The sequence below is a fragment of the Siphateles boraxobius genome, unplaced genomic scaffold (genome assembly GCF_051911475.1).
Source record: "Siphateles boraxobius isolate OS27281-9 unplaced genomic scaffold, OSU_SipBor_1 9, whole genome shotgun sequence".
In the NCBI taxonomy this organism is placed as follows: domain Eukaryota; kingdom Metazoa; phylum Chordata; class Actinopteri; order Cypriniformes; family Leuciscidae; genus Siphateles; species Siphateles boraxobius.
The window spans coordinates 23,665,760-23,685,574 of NW_027509219.1; the positions used below are offsets into that span (position 1 = coordinate 23,665,760).

The window sequence follows — 19,815 nt, forward strand, 5'->3', positions numbered from 1 at the left end:
TATTCTTGTGAACTTCACAATTGACATAAAAAGATAAAGTTTACATTTAAAAAGACATGTGTCTGTAGCTTTTTTCTAACTTTTACCTTTGTAGCCATATGGTAAATTTTACTTAGAAAAATAAATCTACCCTGAGAAACATTCAAATGTGACAACTAACTAGCCCCAGTTTATTTTAGAACAATATTTGTTCCCTGTGACAAGATGATAAAATGTAAGACGATAATAACTTGTGATTTACTACATTTGACAATTGATAACACAAGTCTAGTAACACATGGTTAGATCTGCAAACACGGCGCGTCATTTGAACGAATATCTTCTTTCTGTCTTTGTAAATAGCTACTAGTCTATTACGAATCGTCTGGCGCATCTCAAGTCCTCGTTTTGTACAAGATTCCACATGTGCATCAGCTCCTGCGGGACAAGTTTGTGCACCATGATGAGGTTGCGGAAAAAGCACGGCTCCCGGTTCAGCGGTGTCACTTTGCGCTTTATGATCCCGAATGTCCTGAAGCCCAGATGCAGCTCGGGCACGATCTGCAGTTTCTGAAGACACATGCCCAAAAACACATCATCAATGGGGTAAAGCTCCACGCTCTCCAAAACCATGAAGAGCCTGCGAGCCACCTGAGAGGACATGAGAAATCCTCCCCCACCCAAATAAGGTGGATAGCGCCTGTCATACAACTCTTTGGGAATGAAATATTTACTCTGGTGGTTTCTGATCGGTTTGGCTTCAAAAATAGTGTCCCCTACAATGAGGTTTTCCACCCTGTTCTCCTCCAACCTAAAGCCAATTAGTTCCACGAGGTTCTTGGTGTGGACAAACACATCATCGTCCCCTTTGAAGATGAAGGGAACCCCACTGCAGTAGATGTTGAACCACCTCAGAAAGTTCACCTCCTTTAAAGTGAGATTGAAGAAGGTATCCATGAAGTCCCATTGCAAGATGTCACCGTACGTTCGGTCTTCATATTGGACCAGGGCTTGTAAATTCCGCGCGTCTTTGCCAGTGGCCGGAGTTCCTAAAAGAAACAGCGTTTTAATTTTCAAGCCCTGGATTTCTTGCTCCTTTCCCCAGGTCTGTCGCACGGCCTCTCGTCGGTCATGTTCTTCAATAACCGATTTGACCACGACAAGAACATCCACGTCACCGCTACACTTCTCGGGGTGATTCAGCAACATTGGGAAGTATCTGCAATGTCTGTGTAGGACATATTCGCGGAACCTTGGGTTCAGACGACGAAACCAGGCTTGGGTCTTTATCGTGGAGTTTTCACTACATTTGATTCTAGCCACGTCCCATTGTTTTGGCATCGGTTTTCCCACACGCGCCAAGTCATTCTGAGATGCATCTTCAGCAGCCTCTATGCTTTTTCTTTTGAATGACGGACATTCATGGCCACACCATTTGTTTTTCACTTTGACACCTTTAATATTCGGGTCCACTGTTATTAATTTCTGAAGCATCAGTAAAGTGGCAAAAATCAAAGTAAGGCTGACCGCAGCTCTAACATTCTTTTTCTTTCTACAGAAGAATTCCATTACGCACGCGCTCCTCAGAGAACAGTCTGTTCTGGTGACCAGCGGATTTGTCATGAAAAGATAGTCATGTCACCGGTAATCAATTTCCGTGAATTTGTGTTAAAAAGTGTTATAAAAATATTTAAAAAATCATTTTGATTAAGCAGGAAAGGCTGTCGAAAGGCTGCTTTTCTCCCGTCAGACTGTGTTTTTGTCTGTTGTCCCGTCATATATTGTCGTAACAGGTCCTCTTCGCTTCAAGTCCATCGTTGAACTGCTGAAAATGGGAGGCACTCATCCTGTAAAACAATCGTCCGTCTGCCTTCCTCTCCTCCACCTTCAAGAGTCACGACACCTACCTGCTACAGGCTCTCTGGTTACACACGACAGCTGTGCAAGCGTAGTAAGTTAAATGAGAGTCCCGACGAAGAATTCGAGCGAGGACTATTTACGTATTCAGTGTAGTCCTATGTAAATATTGGAGTTGAAGTAACTTCTTGTTTCTTTAAAGGTTTTAACCCCGTTTTCACATCACTCCCACAAGCACATTGGAAGATGCTTGAATTTAACTTCCCAAGCAGTTTATTAGCACTAAACTTACTGAAATTATTTGAGTATTTAGCTCCCCCGTGTGGTTTCAAAGCGATAGAGCCAATGTCTTTTTGACAGCATTTGAAATAAATAGATGGCCTTACCAAATGTAAGTGTATTTACATTAGTTATATATTATTTCGGCATCATAAAATCCACAAACATGTCTTAAGAGTAATTTTTTTTTCTATTAAAAGTGATACAATAAGTATTTGATCTGTGTCTTAATGCTTGCTACTGCTCCAATAAACCCCATTCAGCTTAAAGGGATAGTTCACCAAAAAAATTAAATTGCCCCATGATTTACTCACCCTCAAGCCATTAGGTGTATATGACTTTCTTCTTTCAGATGAATACAATCGGAGATATATTAAAAAATGCCTGGCCCTTTTTAAGCTTTATAACGGCAGTGAATGGAGGACGAGATTTTGAAGCCCAAAAAAGTGTATCCATCAATCATAAAAGTACTTCACACGGACCACGGCTCTAAGGGTTAATAAAGGCCGTGAATTGGTGTGTTTGTGTAAGAAAAATATCCATTTTAAAACTTTATAAACTAATTCCGACAGACGGGAGTACGCATCGATTTACAGCGAAAGAGCAACCCCTGATGACGCATGACGTATTGACAAACGCTGAAGCGCAGACTCAGAGGATAGAGCAAAACAAAATGCCAGTCACAAATTAGAAGTCTAAAATGGGAATTTTTCAAGAGAAATCTCAGAGGATTTTAAGTTTGTTTTCTAGCCCTGTTTGTTTGACCCGTGAGAGGCGACAAAGCTACTTCTACATTGCATCAGGGGTTACTCTTTAGGCTTAAGTCAACTTGCATCTGCCGGAAGCTGGTTATTTTAGTTTTTAAAGTTTTAAATATAGATATTTTTCTCACAAAAACCCATTGCTTTGCTTCAGAAGGCCTTTATTAATCCCCTGGAGCTGTATGGATTCATTTTATGATGGATGGATGAACTTTTCAGCAGGGTTCCAGCCACATAATAGCTTAATGCTTTTGAAGCCTGTTAATATAAAACAAATAAACACGGCATGCAGTCTTTATTGTTGCTATAAAACTCAGGGCAGGGGTTGATAATAGGCTACTACCTAAAAAATGTTACTACTCTTTTTTATTTTAAATATAGGCATATATATAATTTTCAGAGGACAGAGCAGAAGATACAAGCAGCACACTGACTCTAAAATATATCCAAGTTTCATTTTTATTGTATTGTCCCTTGAGAAGATATAATAAAATGTTTGCTGAAATGTGAGGGGTGTATAGCCTGCCCTACTCACTTTCGTGAGATACTATATATATACATTTGCTTAACATTCTCATTTGTCAGTGAATTCTCCATGTGTGATCAGTTAGGCCTAAATGTTAAAGCTTGTTAATAGTGATGTCCACTATGACGATGTCAGGCAGCAGCCATATTAAAAAAATTTTTTGAATGACAATAACCTTTGAGGAAATTATTTAATGACTGCTAGGTCTACTACATTATAGCCTACATTGTAAAATATGTTTATACAAACTGCGCAATAATTCTTTAACGGATGTGTCATCAGTAGGCTGGTTCTAATATCATATTTTCAGGTCATATTAGTCACAATCACATGTATGACTCATTCGACATATTTCTACAATGAATAACTCGCCTTCATATAGCCTACTTTTAATCGCTTTCACTATGCCAATAACGGCAAACTAAACTTCAGTATTCTGTACAAACAGACTACAGACTACAGAAGCTTTGGCTTTCCATCCGGTGGTGGAGGGCGGGCAGAGATGATTGGCCACGGCCTCCTCGAGGGGCGGTGTTCCCTCGTAGCCTCTTTCCTTCGCGCCGTCCACAGAGGAGAGCGAAGAAGAAAAAGAAGGCTTTAAGCGCGCAGAGTGGGGGGCTTTCCACGACTTGGTGAGTTCGTCGTGAACTTCCGGGAAGAAGGGAGAAGGCCTTTGCCGAGGGGCCTGCTGGCACCCCTGCAGAAACCACTCATCCAATCGGCTCCGGGTTGGTTCTTCGGGAGAAGACCAATCGAGCCCGAGGTCTTCCACGGCCTTAGAGAGGACACGGATAATCTCGGTATCCATGGTGGAGCCCCCGCTCGTGCTAGCTAGCGTTGACGGGGCGGGGTCGAGAGTGGAGCCCGGACAGTCGTCCGATGCAGCGTCGATGGACAAGCTGTCATCTATTCCCCCATCGTCCTCGGACGCGCCGAAAGACACAAGGCCCACCGCTCTGCTAGAGGGGTGTAGGTCCGGCTTGGTGAACTGAACCGGCGGTGGGTAAGGCAAGAGCGGCGGTGAAGCACGCGGAGACTGGCTCGGCGTGACGTCACTGAGCTCAGGTTCAGGAAGCCTCTGTGAGCGGCGCTTTTTCTTGCGCGGCTCAAACAGAGGGGTGGCGGCGATGGGCTCGCTCACGGCGAAAGCGGCGAGGCGAGCCCGCAGTGCGGAGAGACCCAAGTCATCACATTCCGGGCATCCGCCCTTGGTCAAAGCAGCTTCTGCGTGGTCCCGGCCCAGGCAGCGAGCGCAGATGATGTGACGATCCCCGTCCGGGAGAAGGTCTCTGCACGACGCGCAGGAAGGCATTTGAAACAACGCCTCAGAAATTTGCTCTTTTACAAGTGTCGCGGGGCGAACAGATGTAAAGATACTTGCGTGTGTGGCACGCCGGATGGCTCAGTAGGATGGCGTTCGAAGGCGGCTGAAGGTGCGGACGTCCTCGTAGCAATCCCGCTGGTATGCTTTTCGACGGCGGCGAAGGCTTCAATAATCCGGAGGATCCAGCGAAGAAGGTGTTCGCTGAAGGAGATTAAATCTAAAGAACTCTCATGACGGGGCGCCCAATAAATAGCCCTTGGCCACGCCCATCTTGACGGGCTCTGATGCGCGCGGGCGCGAAGCGCGCTCATTGGTTGCGCATTCAGAGTCGCCCCGTCATTGGTTCGAGCAAGTTGCCGCAGCACAGCCAATGACCGAGCTTCCTTCGTTCATTGCTGTCAGCTGTGCAGCTGCAATGCGTTTTACATAAAGACTTCAGTTTTCTCGAGAAAAGGAGTTTTCCCATAGCGTAAGCTACTTACGCAATACTCGTTCACTCCTCTCAGGGAACCGAGGTTACGTTAGTAACCGAGTCGTATTCTGTACAAACAGACTATGCAGCTACTAATTGATGAATATCAGACAGCCGCAGCCTCAGAAAAGCCTGTAATAAAATGTTCAACTCCCATCTCGTGATATTCTGTGTAGCGTAGATTATCGGATGTGGGCGGGGCTTCAACGGTCTCCGGAGATAAACACTCGCAAGACTCAGGCTGCGTCCCAATTCGCCTACTTATACTACAACCTCAAAGTATGTACTCTTTTTGTGAAGAAAAAGTACATACTTTTGAGTGTGTAGCAAAAGAGTAGGCAAGCTTTGGGACATACTACTTCGTCATCTTTAACGGACACAGCTCTGTCGCGTGCGTCCAGCCACTGTAAACTGCCCTGTCAATCATCTTGTCACAGTTAAAATCCTCCATTCAATCTAATATAATTTCCTACCGTTTCGGAGAGAAATGTTGTGGCACCTTGGTCTGCAGCCGTGGGTCATTAATGCGGTGACTCTCCTCATGTGTTTGCAATTTGAATGTAATGATGCATTTAAAAGTTAATGGCGTATCTTTACAAAAGTTCACAATGCTGCTGCAGATGCAATATAATGTAGACAACATTGATTAAATAATTTTTCCACTCAAACCCCTTTATCTAAACCTTTCTACATAATCACCGGACTCGCGCGTCCTCCATGTCTGTAGTTTTTTAACACCTTTCACTCGTGTTTGTAGTTCTAATCGAATCCTCGTCCAACGCGCGATGGGTTGTGGGCAATATCAGCCTTTAGAGTGCGCATCGATCTGCACTTCGGATTCTGACCGGAAAAAGTAGACCATCCGGGTATCTTTGGAACACTAATTTCAACATACTACGATTTGGGACGTACTAATTCTAATTTCGAATACTATTTAGGACGGATAGTATGCGAATTGGGACGCAGCATCAGAGCCAATATCTCTATGGCTCTTGCAAGACTCCAGTCCACATCAGTTTTGGACGCTTAAACTTTTTAAATGAGGACAAAGCAGGTAAGATATAAGCAGAACTTTTGCTTTTAAGCAGTTTTTTCAGTTGTATGAACGTGCACAATTATTTTCGAGTTTATGCAGTTATTTCGACTTGTGAAGTTTACAATGTCAGCTTTCAGTGTGAAATGTAGGAATGTACGTACTAAAATAACGTTCACAGGTTTGGCGCGCAGACTAAGGTGGACCACGCGCTTTGTATTTAGTATGATACTGAAGTTGTTTTTTTATGGGTGGCTTTTTTGTTAAAAGCAAGTTCATCTGTGAACCATTCCCACCTCTTGTAGTTTTTGAGTCACCACTCACCAATGAGTCGAATCTTTTGAATCATTCAGTAAAAAGATCCGTTTACGGATTCATTCAGTGACCCATCGTTGCAAGTAGACGTAGACCGGACCAGTGCGTGTGTTCTTTTTGTGTTATGATTAGAGTCATAAATTTTTTCACTAAGGTCGTTTTAACGGCATGGTCATCTTTTATTTTTACATGTCCATTCCCTTTGCCTTTCTCTCCTCTATACGAACTGGACTGATTCGCACGTTTTGTCCCAGTTCATTCAGTTTGTTCACGAACAGGATCGTTTATTCATTTCGTTCACGAATGATGTCTTGTTTATTGAGTTGCTTATTCGTTGTGATATAAAGATATTGGTCTTTAAAGACTGGAGAGAAGAAAAATGCACCACTGAACAAAAAGTAGAACTATCTGTGCATGGAAGTGAACCGGTGAAAAAGCGGTGTTCGCTCAGATGTACGTTCACGAAACGCTAACGTTAACGTTAGTTATTTCGTTAGTGACGGCGAGGCGGATGCATTATTGAAGTCCTTGATATTGTCTTGTTCCAGACTGCCGTTGGGAACCACAGACACGCATTGTGTGGAGCTGTCTCTTTAAACCCGCCCGGTGTGAAAAGTTCAGTCAAGGTCAGTGTCAGTGTCTACCCAACCATCTCCTCCCCACAGTTTCCGTCTGACGACTACAGTAAAGCGCTATATTATGTAACAAGCTTTCTCACGATGTCTCAACCACGTCTAAAACCGGGCTAATACTGTATTCATTTAACATAAACGGTTACTATTGGTCTTTTATTCGCAGAGGGCGGTGAAGAGGAGAGATCTGCGCGGTTTGGTGCAGGGATCAGCGTCTGTTATCGCGAGCGCAGCGCGGCAGATGGCTGGCGACAGCGGCGAGGCCAAACGTCTCCCAAAGAGACCGTTTCACGGTGAAGTAGAGGAGAGCTCCAGCGCGAACATTGATCAAACTGTCAAGATTCAGCCCGGGAAAAAGACTCCGGGTGAACGGCGCGGTAAAGAGAACTCTGCCGTCAAGTGTACGGGTCTGACAAGCCGCTCTGCAGAGACGAAGATGGACCAGACCGTTCACAATCCCCAGACGCGAGATGACCCGAGCATTTTCTTCGACGAGGACAGCAATCACATTTTCCCAGTGGAGCAGTTCTTTGGGAACCTGGATGTTGTTCAGGTTAGCTAAACCGATTCCGAACGTTTTATTATGATTGGGAATCAGCAGAAATGCAGAGAAATAGCGCTGGATTTAAAAACTGAATTTAATTTTGCCTCGAACATATGTGGGCAACATTTACGTTTGATGGGTCTAAAAGAGTTAATGTTTCACAAATATAAATTCAAGTAAAAACCGTCTTGATTTAATGTGAACATTTTTTACGTGGCTGGTGAAAATTGTCACGTGACCAGAGTTTGACGTCTGTGTAGAGCTCTGTAAAAGGAAGCGTGTAGTACAACGATTCGGTACATAAAGTGTGTTCATATTTCTATTTATTAATGTATCTTTGTGCTCTGTCTGATATAAAATGCAGGAACATTACAAATACTGTATCTGTATAACTTATACAGTACATGTCAGCTTAGAAAGTCGTTGGGAATATTAAAGGAGAAAAAATCAAAGGGAAAATAAGTATAAAGTTGTAAAAAAGTCTATCTGTCTGTCTCTCTATTTGTCTAAATTATTACTTCCCTTTCCCCAACAATTGCCAGATAGTAAAACTTTACTAAAATGTTCAACTTTATATACTATATTTTATATAAGTACATGTGCTGACTTAACTGAGAAAAGATTGGAATTAAAAGGGTTAAATATCAGTTGTGGAGGGCCCATGCAGGATGTAAACTTTAATTTCCCTTTGCCCCAGTAACATAACTCTGGTCTAAGTTAAGCTTTCGAGATAAATAACATGCAGCCAGATGGCTTTGTTTGCACACAGTAATCCTGAAATATTGAGGTTAATACAAGACCATGTAGGATTATTAGAGTGAAGGACTGTGAATTCTCAATTGGGTGTCAAAACACAGCTGGTGTCAGGTTGATTTCATGATGCATTCACTCAATAGCCGGATGTCATTAATACAATTGTATGGCTTTGTTTTAAAACATTCTGACCTGATTTTTTTTCAGGATTACCCACGCAGAACCCCAGGAAGCAAGAGAATGAGTCGGAGAGAGTACAGGAGCATGCATTACTATGCCAAAGAGGACAGTGAAGATGAGCATCTATGAGCACACGAAATCTCTCAAACTGTCTGCCACAGTTTTGACCTGAAGCCTGCAGGAGTTCGACTGACCCGAGAGGAGTTTTACAGTATGCTGGTAAAATGGACTTGATTGTTTTAAAGCAAGCTATTTTATTCCAAGATCCTTCTCAATTATAATGTTTGAGATGCACTGCATTGATATCAGTAATGTGGTAATGTTTTCTTACGAAATTTTAATGAGGTACACAATGGCAAAAATGTTAGTACATCCGTAATTATAAACTTCAGACCATTATACGTGTGCAGCATTAATGGATTGTACAGTAAGAGGGTTTTGTGCTAGGCTAAAACCATCATGTGATTGTGGATGTGCTGAAAGAAAGCTATATAATATATGAAAAAGTCTCTTGACACAGTTTACAATAAGGTTGATCTGGCAGCACTGACCAACACACTGGGTTTTCTACCACTAGTAGAGCTTTAAAAAAATCAACAAACTTAATGTTATCAGAGTCAAGTGCCTCAAGATTGCTTTTCAGACTTTGAAACATTCTGAATTTGCCACTTTTAAACATTCTCTGTTGAGAATGAATAGGTTTGTTTTGGAAAAAAAACTCTTTATACTTCAGATATGGTGCTGTATAATTGAAAATTAAAGCATGTTATTATTTTGACATCTTTTTTTTTATATGCTTGTGATGTAAAGAGTTTTTTTTTATTAAATAGTATCTCAAATTAAGAGGGTTTTATTGTAAGATATGAAAAGTTATAATTTTTAACCAATCAAGCTCTTTTATGCATGTTGCTCCACTAGGAATTTGTCTGTATATGAAGATATTTGTGTCTTATTTGACTGGATTTGCACTAACTTCACTAGTAGCTCAATGATGTAACAATTTAATATGTAGTTTCTTTGCTACTATGTACAAATTCTCTGAGGTTAAAATTGTGATTAAAGTTTATATTTTTCTATTGAAGTGAAAAATCAAGTGCTAAGTTTTGCTACCAAATGCCTTGTATGTACATGACATGTCATTATTAAATCTTCAGTGTATTATCATACAAAAGTACAATACTCCGTCCAGAGAAAATAAACCTCATGAATGACTTCGGAAAAATGACTTTATATGCGTGTTTTTTTTAATTTTTTATATAAAATTAAAAAAAAGTATTACTTTTTTTCATATTTAACCTTGTTTAGTTTACTAAAATATGAAGAGTTTTTTTTCAGGAAGGCTTTATGTATTCTGTACAATAAATAAGACCATTGTTTGTTAATGAAAGGACTACAAACATTTGCTGTACATTTGCTGTGATGATACAAGATTTTGATGATAAATCACTGGCTTCTGGCAGGAACAGGAAAGAAAGATGAACCAAAGACTCTTTTCAAATATCTTTGGTTATTTAAATAAACCAGTAAAAATGCAAATGTACAAATATAAAATCAGTCACTTTTATAAAACCCTGAAGAAGTTCATTGTTTACATAATTTAAACACAAAGTTGCTTTGGTACAAACATTTGTATGGAACTAAAAGTTGTTACAATTAGAAATGCTGAAGCACAATATAACCCAACAATATAATAAATGGCTCTGAGAAGCTCACACTATGCTGCATATTTCATAAGAGTATTATGGATGTCCTTTCATTTCACAGTCCTCCTCACCCGCTTGTAGATTTTGCGGGAGTCACAGCTGAGCTCATGGGCCCCTTTCTTATGGCAGACAATGTGAACCAGCTTGAGATTTTCTCTTGTGAACAACAGTTTGTAGAAATAATCCACGTTTATATCTCCGCACTTACTACCCTTCAGTGCCTCAGCGAGTGCAGGGATCACAGTCCTCTTCTTTTCTATCCTGAACAATACATCAGCTTTTCTCATTTAACTGGATTTCAGAATAATTGATGTGCTTAAATTGCCTTTACCAGAGGACCTAAATACTGAAATTAAAATGTGTATCGGAAGAGAACATTAAGATTCAAGTCTCTTATGTTCACCAAGACCGCATTTATTTGAACAAAAATACAGTAAAATAGTAATATTTACTGTGATTCACAACCATTTAAAAGTTGGTGTAAGTAAGATTGAAAATAATAATAATACTTTTATTTAGCAAAGACATTAAATTGATCAAAAGTGACAGTAAAGACATTTATAATGTAACAAATAATTTTTATTTGAAATAAATGTTCATTTAACTTTCTATTCTTAAAAAAATCCTGAAAAAATGCACCAGCAGTAAATCTGAAGGATCATGTGACACTGAACACTGGAGTAATTGCTGCTGAAAATTCAGCTCTACCATCAGAAAACAGTTATTTTAAACTGTAATAATATTTCACAATATTTCCACAGTATTTTTGATCAAATAAATGCATGATGGTTGAGTATAAGAGACTTCTTTCAAAATACATTAAATAATCTTAATCATTCCAAACTTTTGACCGGCAATGTGATTGTTGGTTATAAACATTTACATGTAAGATGCACTACTCACACATGGTCCAGATTCCAGGTGCTGAAGAGGATTCTGCTCTCGCGGCTCCCATACGGGTTTATTGAGTGGAGAGATGTGCAGTTGTTCTCATCAAAAGCACCCTGTTAGAGTAAAAATCTTTTATAGTCTTATACAAGTAGAAACTTCTGTACCACTGCAACAAAAGCAGGAATTTTACATTTTAATGAAAGATCTTTTATATTATTAGGTTTCATTATTTTCCTTCGATGGACTGAACTGAATGAGACTCATTAGAAATGACTAAACTACAGCACCTGGCAGGAGAACCAGCCCTCTTCAGTGCAGAGCCTGAGGACGTCCTTCTCCGATCTGTCAAAATAGGTGCCGTTGTATCGTGGCGCCTTCAGTTTCTCTGCCAAGATCTCCACCATCTTTTTATACTCACTTTTTGTCTTGGCATTTGGAATAGTCTGCGTATATCCATCAACCTATAGACAGTGAAGAATATATCTCATTCAGAGTGATGGCAGGTCTTTTTTGCTGCATGAAATAAATGATAAACTCCACTACATATAATATCTTTAACATTTCAAAAACTAACATTTAAAGCAGAACTGAATGCAGTTTGTCACACCTCTTTCAAATATCCTCGGACTCTGTTCTCGCAGTTATACTTCATGTATGCAGACTTGGTTTTAAACCGGGTATCAATACCTGATATATAGACATGAGAAAACTGAGCCAATGCTCACAAAAACAACACATTTCAATACATTAAATATATGTATGTGTAACCTGGACATGTTCTTTGCAAGTTATATCCAAAAGCCTCATAACAATTTATATGCCGCATTAAAAAAACACAGAATCAGGATACAACATTCACAAAGGCCAGGTTAAGTTCAGGTCAAATGGAGTACCCCAAAAACGTCAAAACATAAATGTTACCTCAGAAGAAGAGTCAGTTACAGTGAAGAGTAAATGTCTACTTATATTCTTTTCCCTCCTTTACCTTCAAACCATTCCTTATCTTGTTCTCTGCTCTCCACCTCTGAGTTGTCCCTCAGGTTCCTCAGAAGGTCTCCCAGTATTCTGCGCCGTTTGGGAGACTGTTCATCTGACAGAAGGTCTTTTGCTGCACTGATCAGAAGGTCTGTGTGTCTGTCAAATCCCAGGACTTGATTTATTTCATGAACAACTGTAGAGAATGAAAAGCCAAAGCAATATGATTATTTTCAAGCAATGTTTTCCAGTTTCATACCAACTTTCAGTCTATGAAATAAACTCACGCCCATTCCAGCTCTGTCCCTCAGCCAGAAGAACAAGTCCTGTGTTATCGGGAAGATTTTGGAAATATTCTTCGGTAACTATAGTTCCATCCTCGTACAAGCAAACCTGTATTCCGGAGCTGGATACCTGTGCATAAAATATGAACTATGAATGTTTGACTGCTGTATCCAAACGTATTGTACAGTAATGACACTCTCTCCTTAATAAACCACACGAAAACACATTTTACTATAGCCTACCTTTAGTACATGACATCCTTTTTTAATCAGCTCCTTAAGGTTAACAGCCGCAATTCCGTATTTTTTGGACTGGTTAGCACTTCTGATCTTAACCAGCTTGGGTTTTGTTATTTTGTGCATGTTTTGTCCATAGACAGTAAAAGAAAGGTTTTGTCTTCCGCAATGACTAAGTTTCTTTTTCGCCGTATGCCTGCATGGGCGATAAAAACAACGACATGACGCGCGCTGCCATCTTGTGGATACAAAAACAAATAACACGAACACGTTTACAACATAAAGGTTTAAAAAAAAGCAGATCAGCATTTTTTATTTTTTAAAAATAATTTAATTCTGAAAAATGATAATTATAGAGCTTTTCATTTTGTATTACAAAACCCCCAGAATTAGCATTTTGAAGCCAGGATTTTCGCCTTGGGTCTTTTCCACATCATAATTTACAGATGGTCACATGTGAATCCTGAAGCCCAAGGACTACAACTAGCAGCGGCAGTTCTAGGATTTTACCCTCAGGGGGTGTATTACTATCAGCAGCCTACAGGTACTTAATTGGAACCAATTAAATACCAAAAATTTACAAATTATTCTAGTTTTTCTGCAGATATACGCCTAGTTCAAATTGTTAGGCTTAGGCTATAGGCCTACGTGTAGGCTACTGTTTGACTAACTCATCATATCATGGCTGCCAGCAGCCATATCACCCTGTAGCCCAATACTGGTTGCCCTTTGAAGCTAAGCAGGGTTGAGCCTGGTTAGTACCTGGATAGGAGACGTCCTGGGAAATCTATTGTAGGTTGCTGCTGGAAGTGATGTTAGTGAGGGCAGCAGGGGGTGCTCACCCTGTGGTCTGTGTGGGTCCTAACGCCCAAGTATCTGTCACTGTCAAAGAGCACCGTCCTTCGGATGAGACGTTAAACTGAGGTCCTGACTCTCTGTGGTCACAAAAAAATCCCAAGATGTTTTTCGAAAGAGTAGGGGTTTAACCCCAGCATCCTTGCCAAATTTTCCCAGTGGCCTCTGTCCATCATGGCCTCCTAATCATCCCTATATATATATATATATATATACTAATTGACTTTATCACTCTGTGATAAGTCACTCTGTGACTCAATAAGCTGGTGTGTTGTTGGCGTTCTTGCGCAAAATGGCTGCCGTCGCATCATCCAGGAGGATGCTGCACATTTGCACATTGGTGGTTGAGGAGATTCCCCCTTCTATGTAAAGCACTTTGAGTGCAGAGAAAAGCGCTATATAAATTTAAAATGTAATGAATTATAATGATTATTAACAAGCATTAGCCTACTAGCTAAAAAAAATAAAATATTGACTCAAGATACTAAGGATTTTTTTAGGTCAGATTCTTGCCCTGCCAAAACATTTACTGGCCCTGCTTAAATAAATAAATACATTTATTGCTTTTGTTGTTTTTGACCTATGCAACCTAACATTTTAGATAGCAATTGCACAAATAATTAATAAAATAAGAACAAATGAAAAAATTGCTAGCAATTGCACAAATAAATAGGCCTACACAAGAACAAAGATAGGCTACTTGTTAAATAAAAGGTGTTTGTGAAACCATATTAGCTGAAGTAAATATACAGATACCTAAGCTACTGAAGTTATTTGGTTAAGAGCAGTGAGTGATTCTCTCTCTTTCTTTTGATTTTTGATTAATTTTTTGATTAACATTATATGGTAGGCTGAATGTGGCTACTGTCTTTTTTAGATCTAAAGCTTTAAGATCCGTATTTCAAATGCCATCTAGACTGCACATAGGAATGCCGAACTGAAAAAAACATGCTTAATTTAGTATAGAAGCTGACACGATCAACCAATATCCGTGAATGCTTTGTGAAAGAAAAAAATATTATAATACCCGCTGGTAAGTTGTCATTTTTATAGGATTTTTGTTAATGAGTAAACCGCGTGACCTGCAGCTTTATTATATATAACATTATCACGAAAAAGTGTTGTCCGGATTTTGAAGGCAGTTGACAAATATCAACAGGCCTATATAAAGGTTATTACTCCCTTTTCTTGTTCGAATCACTGTTATCTTGTATCCACTGTGATACGTGTTATTTCTTTATTTCCCTAACATTTTTAAGTGAAAGTAATCATTTCCTCCTCCCAAGTTGTTGCTTGGCTTGTTTTCATTGGCTCAAACATTTTACATGAATAGGAGAGTAGGCTATATTTTACCGACTTGCATGCTTCATAAATTCTATGAAAACAATATGAAAATGTACTCGGTTACTAACGTAACCTTGTTCCCTGAGAGTAAGGCAACGAGTATTGCATAGCTATATGCTATGAGAAAACTCCTTTTCTCGAGAATATTGAAGCCTTTCTTCTAAAACGCAGTGCAGCTGCACAGCCAGCACAGCACAGAGCTAACTAGCTTGCTGATTGGCTGGGCTATGGGAACTGCACGAACCTATGGCGAAGCGGCGAGGACATGCAATCCTATCAGAATGGGTGTGGCTACTGACTATATAAGCGGCCTATTTCACCATAGGAATCAGATTAAATCGATTGAATCGACAGTACCCGAATGTGAAGCATAATAGGACAGCTGACTATATAATACTCGTTCCCTTACTCTCAGGGAACCGAGGTTACGTTAGTAACGAGTACGTTCCCTTTCGAGAACAAATCACTTTGTAGTGCGTAGCTATATGCTATGGGAACCCATTTCAATACGCCATACCGTTAGCTGATGACTTCGCTCTGAGCTATCGCCTGGGGCTGAGCAGTCAGAGGCTTATAGTAGAACTAAAGTCAGAGCCCTACGGGGACCAGACAATGTCGGAGCCCACAAAGGGATATCTAGAGGTTTGGGCCCCTCAGGGGACAAGACCTCTTATCAAATAGAAAGAACTCGTGCCTGCAGTGCTGACACTTCTAGATTATAAAATCTTACAAATGTGGACGGCGAAGACCAGCTGGCCGCCGCACAAATGTCTTTAATTTGTACACCACTGGACCAAGCCCACAAAGAGGCCATGCCCCTTGTGGAATGAGCCCTGACGCCTATGGGACATTGAAAGCCCATAGAAGCGTAGGTTAGAGAGATAGAGAGCGCTTGTAAGTTGCCCACTCGCTTGACCGATGCTAGGGCTAGCAGGAGTGCAGTCTTGAGCAAAAAAGGCTTTAAGTCTTTGAGGAGGTTCTTCCTCAGCGGTATCGGCCAGGGAGCTGCGAAAGGGTTAATCTGGCATCCCCAACCCGAGTTGTGGACCCTTCACCTATGGCTTCTCGACTGGAGGCTCCAAGCCTCCCCCAGAGTCATGAACACGATCTTCGGTTACTAACGTAACCTTGGTTCCCTGAAATAATGGGAACGAGTATTGCGTATCATACTGTGCTACAGCACACATGCGCGAGTCGGCATATCGCAGTTCAGTCGAGAAAATCTGACTAGATTGCTGTTTCTGTGCAACTTAGACAGTCGGCTCCGTCCATTCTTGCTGGCTGATAGGCCTTTCAGACGTGAACCAATCATGCTTCAATATTCGGTGAAAACTGAGTTTTCCCATAGCGTACAGAGAAAATCTCTGATGCAATGCTCGTTCCTGTTATTTCAGGGAACCGAGGTTACGTTAGTAAGTGTTTTATTTTTTTGTCTTATAGTTTTTCAAATCAGTATTTTTTTTAATTATTATAATATTAGAAGCAAAGTTTGTGAAAATATATTAGCCTACTTCAGTAAAAGTAATCATTTGTTTGGTTTGAAAAATGAAATTATAAAGTGCTTTTCTAATACTTATATTTCAAAACAGTAATAAAAATAATGTTCAGCTAGAAATCACACAATTTCATTTTTGTGCTGCTATAGGAAATTGTATACTTTGGCACTGCACAGATGAATTCTGTCACAGTGTTGGGTTTGTGTTCCCCTGATGTCCACTAGATGTCCTCCTTTCCCACAGGTGTCCTTCACTTATTAACTACATTTCCCACGATCCTTTGTCTCATCATTGCACTCAGCTGTTCCTTATCACTGATCATTGCACTCAGCCAATTCCCCATTATCATTGTTGATTCCCTGTGTATTTAACCCTGTCTGTTTCAGTATGTGTCACGGAGTCCTTGCATTTATCACGCCACTTCTGATGTCCTGTTTTCCTTGCGTCTTGTTTTGTTTCCTGTGTATGTCGGATTGCCTTTGGATTTTGACCCTTGCTTGGACTTGTTTACGATTTTGGATTACCCTCAAATAAAACTACTGCCTTTGGATTTGCCTTTTGTTTCCTGAGTGTGAATCGTGACAGAAGGACTTCGTCAAAACCCAGATCCAGCGGTATGTTTTCTAATATCTCTTCCCCAGCCACCGAGCGGGAGAGAAGGGAGTTTTTTAAGGGGACCCGGTTGGTCAAGTTTCGCGGGTCCCGTGGAGGTCACAGAGCCGGAGGTAGTCGGGAGATGATCCCCGTTCCGGTGGTCCTGAGTCCGGTGGTCCGGAGGAGAAGGAGGAGACACAGCCCGTCTGCCCAGTCAGAGACTGTTCACGTCCCGTCTGCCCAGTCAGAGACTGTTCACGTCACGTCTGCCCAGCGAGAGACTGTTCACGTCACGTCTGCCCAGCGAGAGACTGTTCACGTCACGTCTGCCCAGCGAGAGACTGTTCACGTCACGTCTGCCCAGCGAGAGACTGTTCACGTCACGTCTGCCCAGCGAGAGACTGTTCACGTCACGTCTGCCCAGCGAGAGACTGTTCACGTCACATCTGCCCAGCGAGAGACTGTTCACGTCACGTCTGCCCAGCGAGAGACTGGTCACGTCTGCCCAGCGAGAGACTGTTCACGTCACGTCTGCCCAGTGAGAGACCGTACACGTCACGTCTGCCCAGCGAGAGACTGTTCACGTTCCTTCTGCCTTCATGGACCTGGACTATATGGAGCGTCTGGCTCGGATCCTGGACATGCCCGTGTCTGCTGTCCCAGAGCCGGAGCCAGTTTCTCCTGTTCCAGAGCCGGAGCCAGTTTCTCCTGTTCCAGAGCCGGAGGCAGAGCCAATGCCCGTTCCAGAGCCGGAGGCAGAGCCAATGCCCGTTCCAGAGCCGGAGGCAGAGCCAATGCCCGTTCCAGAGCCGGGGGCAGAGCCAATGCCCGTTCCAGAGCCGGGGGCAGAGCCAATGCCCGTTCCAGAGCCGGGGGCAGAGCCAGTGCCCGTTCCAGAGCCGGGGGCAGAGCCAGTGCCCGTTCCAGAGCCGGGGGCAGAGCCAGTGCCCGTTCCAGAGCCGGGGGCAGAGCCAGTGCCCGTTCCAGAGCCGGGGGCAGAGCCAGTGCCCGTTCCAGAGCCGGGGGCAGAGCCAGTGCCCGTTCCAGAGCCGGGGGCAGAGCCAGTGCCCGTTCCAGAGCCGGGGGCAGAGCCAGTGCCCGTTCCAGAGCCGGAGGCAGAGCCAGTGCCCGTTCCAGAGCCGGAGGCAGAGCCAGTGCCCGTTCCAGAGCCGGAGGCAGAGCCAGTGCCCGTTCCAGAGCCGGAGGCAGAGCCAGTGCCCGTTCCAGAGCCGGAGGCAGAGCCAGTGCCCGTTCCAGAGCCGGAGGCAGAGCCAGTGCCCGTTCCAGAGCCGGAGGCAGAGCCAGTGCCCGTTCCAGAGCCGGAGGCAGAGCCAGTGCCCGTTCCAGAGCCGGAGGCAGAGCCAGTGCCCGTTCCAGAGCCGGAGGCAGAGCCAGTGCCCGTTCCAGAGCCGGAGGCAGAGCCAGTGCCCGTTCCAGAGCCGGAGGCAGAGCCAGTGCCCGTTCCAGAGCCGGAGGCAGAGCCAGTGCCCGTTCCAGAGCCGGAGGCAGAGCCAGTGCCCGTTCCAGAGCCGGAGGCAGAGCCAGTGCCCGTTCCAGAGCCGGAGGCAGAGCCAGTGCCCGTTCCAGAGCCGGAGGCAGAGCCAGTGCCCGTTCCAGAGCCGGAGGCAGAGCCAGTGCCCGTTCCAGAGCCGGAGGCAGAGCCAGTGCCCGTTCCAGAGCCGGAGGCAGAGCCAGTGCCCGTTCCAGAGCCGGAGGCAGAGCCAGTGCCCGTTCCAGAGCCGGAGGCAGAGCCAGTGCCCGTTCCAGAGCCGGAGGCAGAGCCAGTGCCCGTTCCAGAGCCGGAGGCAGAGCCAGTGCCCGTTCCAGAGCCGGAGGCAGAGCCAGTGCCCGTTCCAGAGCCGGAGGCAGAGCCAGTGCCCGTTCCAGAGCCGGAGGCAGAGCCAGTGCCCGTTCCAGAGCCGGAGGCAGAGCCAGTGCCCGTTCCAGAGCCGGAGGCAGAGCCAGTGCCCGTTCCAGAGCCGGAGGCAGAGCCAGTGCCCGTTCCAGAGCCGGAGGCAGAGCCAGTGCCCGTTCCAGAGCCGGAGGCAGAGCCAGTGCCCGTTCCAGAGCCGGAGGCAGAGCCAGTGCCCGTTCCAGAGCCGGAGGCAGAGCCAGTGCCCGTTCCAGAGCCGGAGGCAGAGCCAGTGCCCGTTCCAGAGCCGGAGGCAGAGCCAGTGCCCGTTCCAGAGCCGGAGGCAGAGCCAGTGCCCGTTCCAGAGCCGGAGGCAGAGCCAGTGCCCGTTCCAGAGCCGGAGGCAGAGCCAGTGCCCGTTCCAGAGCCGGAGGCAGAGCCAGTGCCCGTTCCAGAGCCGGAGGCAGAGCCAGTGCCCGTTCCAGAGCCGGAGGCAGAGCCAGTGCCCGTTCCAGAGCCGTAGGCAGAGCCAGTGCCCGTTCCAGAGCCGTAGGCAGAGCCAGTGCCCGTTCCAGAGCCGGAGGCAGAGCCAGTGCCCGTTCCAGAGCCGGAGGCAGAGCCAGTGCCCGTTCCAGAGCCGGAGGCAGAGCCAGTGCCCGTTCCAGAGCCGGAGGCAGAGCCAGTGCCCGTTCCAGAGCCGGAGGCAGAGCCAGTGCCCGTTCCAGAGCCGGAGGCAGAGCCAGTGCCCGTTCCAGAGCCGGATGCAGAGCCAGTGCCCGTTCCAGAGCCGGAGGCAGAGCCAGTGCCCGTTCCAGAGCCGGAGGCAGAGCCAGTGCCCGTTCCAGAGCCGGGGGCAGAGCCAGTGCCCGTTCCAGAGCCGGGGGCAGAGCCAGTGCCCGTTCCAGAGCCGGGGGCAGAGCCAGTGCCCG

General features: G+C 44.2%; 3 protein-coding genes across 3 annotated transcripts; 1 reads left to right on the plus strand and 2 right to left on the minus strand.

Moving 5' to 3' along the window:
• Positions 1-144: 144 nt before the first annotated feature.
• b3gnt7l (UDP-GlcNAc:betaGal beta-1,3-N-acetylglucosaminyltransferase 7, like) lies at positions 145-2,113 on the minus strand. The gene has a single exon (XM_077224393.1). It carries the CDS (start codon positions 1,600-1,602, stop codon positions 346-348), a length of 1,257 nt encoding a protein of 418 aa, XP_077080508.1. The 5' UTR covers positions 1,603-2,113; the 3' UTR covers positions 145-345.
• A 3,828-nt stretch (positions 2,114-5,941) lies between these two features.
• Positions 5,942-9,877, plus strand: cunh1orf174 (chromosome unknown C1orf174 homolog). Its single transcript, XM_077224406.1, has 4 exons — positions 5,942-6,252; positions 7,095-7,172; positions 7,345-7,731; positions 8,683-9,877. The coding sequence occupies exons 1-4, from the start codon at positions 6,238-6,240 to the stop codon at positions 8,782-8,784; spliced, it is 582 nt and encodes a 193-aa protein (XP_077080521.1). The 5' UTR covers positions 5,942-6,237; the 3' UTR covers positions 8,785-9,877.
• dffb (DNA fragmentation factor, beta polypeptide (caspase-activated DNase)) lies at positions 8,890-12,988 on the minus strand. Its single transcript, XM_077224394.1, has 7 exons — positions 12,752-12,988; positions 12,512-12,638; positions 12,235-12,420; positions 11,857-11,936; positions 11,537-11,710; positions 11,262-11,362; positions 8,890-10,619 (listed from the first exon to the last, which is right to left on the minus strand). Exons 1-7 carry the CDS (start codon positions 12,869-12,871, stop codon positions 10,409-10,411), a joined length of 999 nt encoding a protein of 332 aa, XP_077080509.1. The 5' UTR covers positions 12,872-12,988; the 3' UTR covers positions 8,890-10,408.
• Positions 12,989-19,815: the final 6,827 nt, after the last annotated feature.

What these genes read in the sequence shown, in the direction of transcription:
- cunh1orf174 (XM_077224406.1), top strand. An exon ending in GTGTGAAAAGTTCAGTCAAG is followed by an intron (nt 7,173 to 7,344) that starts GTCAGTGTCAGT and finishes TTTTATTCGCAG; the next exon opens with AGGGCGGTGAAGAGGAGAGA. An exon ending in GGAACCTGGATGTTGTTCAG is followed by an intron (nt 7,732 to 8,682) that starts GTTAGCTAAACC and finishes ATTTTTTTTCAG; the next exon opens with GATTACCCACGCAGAACCCC.
- b3gnt7l (XM_077224393.1), bottom strand. Translation starts at nt 1,602, where the DNA reads ATGACAAATCCGCTGGTCACCAGAACAGACTGTTCTCTGAGGAGCGCG.
- dffb (XM_077224394.1), bottom strand. Translation starts at nt 12,871, where the DNA reads ATGCACAAAATAACAAAACCCAAGCTGGTTAAGATCAGAAGTGCTAAC. An exon ending in AAGGATGTCATGTACTAAAG is followed by an intron (nt 12,639 to 12,751) that starts GTAGGCTATAGT and finishes TTTTATGCACAG; the next exon opens with GTATCCAGCTCCGGAATACA. An exon ending in GGGACAGAGCTGGAATGGGC is followed by an intron (nt 12,421 to 12,511) that starts GTGAGTTTATTT and finishes CATTCTCTACAG; the next exon opens with TTGTTCATGAAATAAATCAA.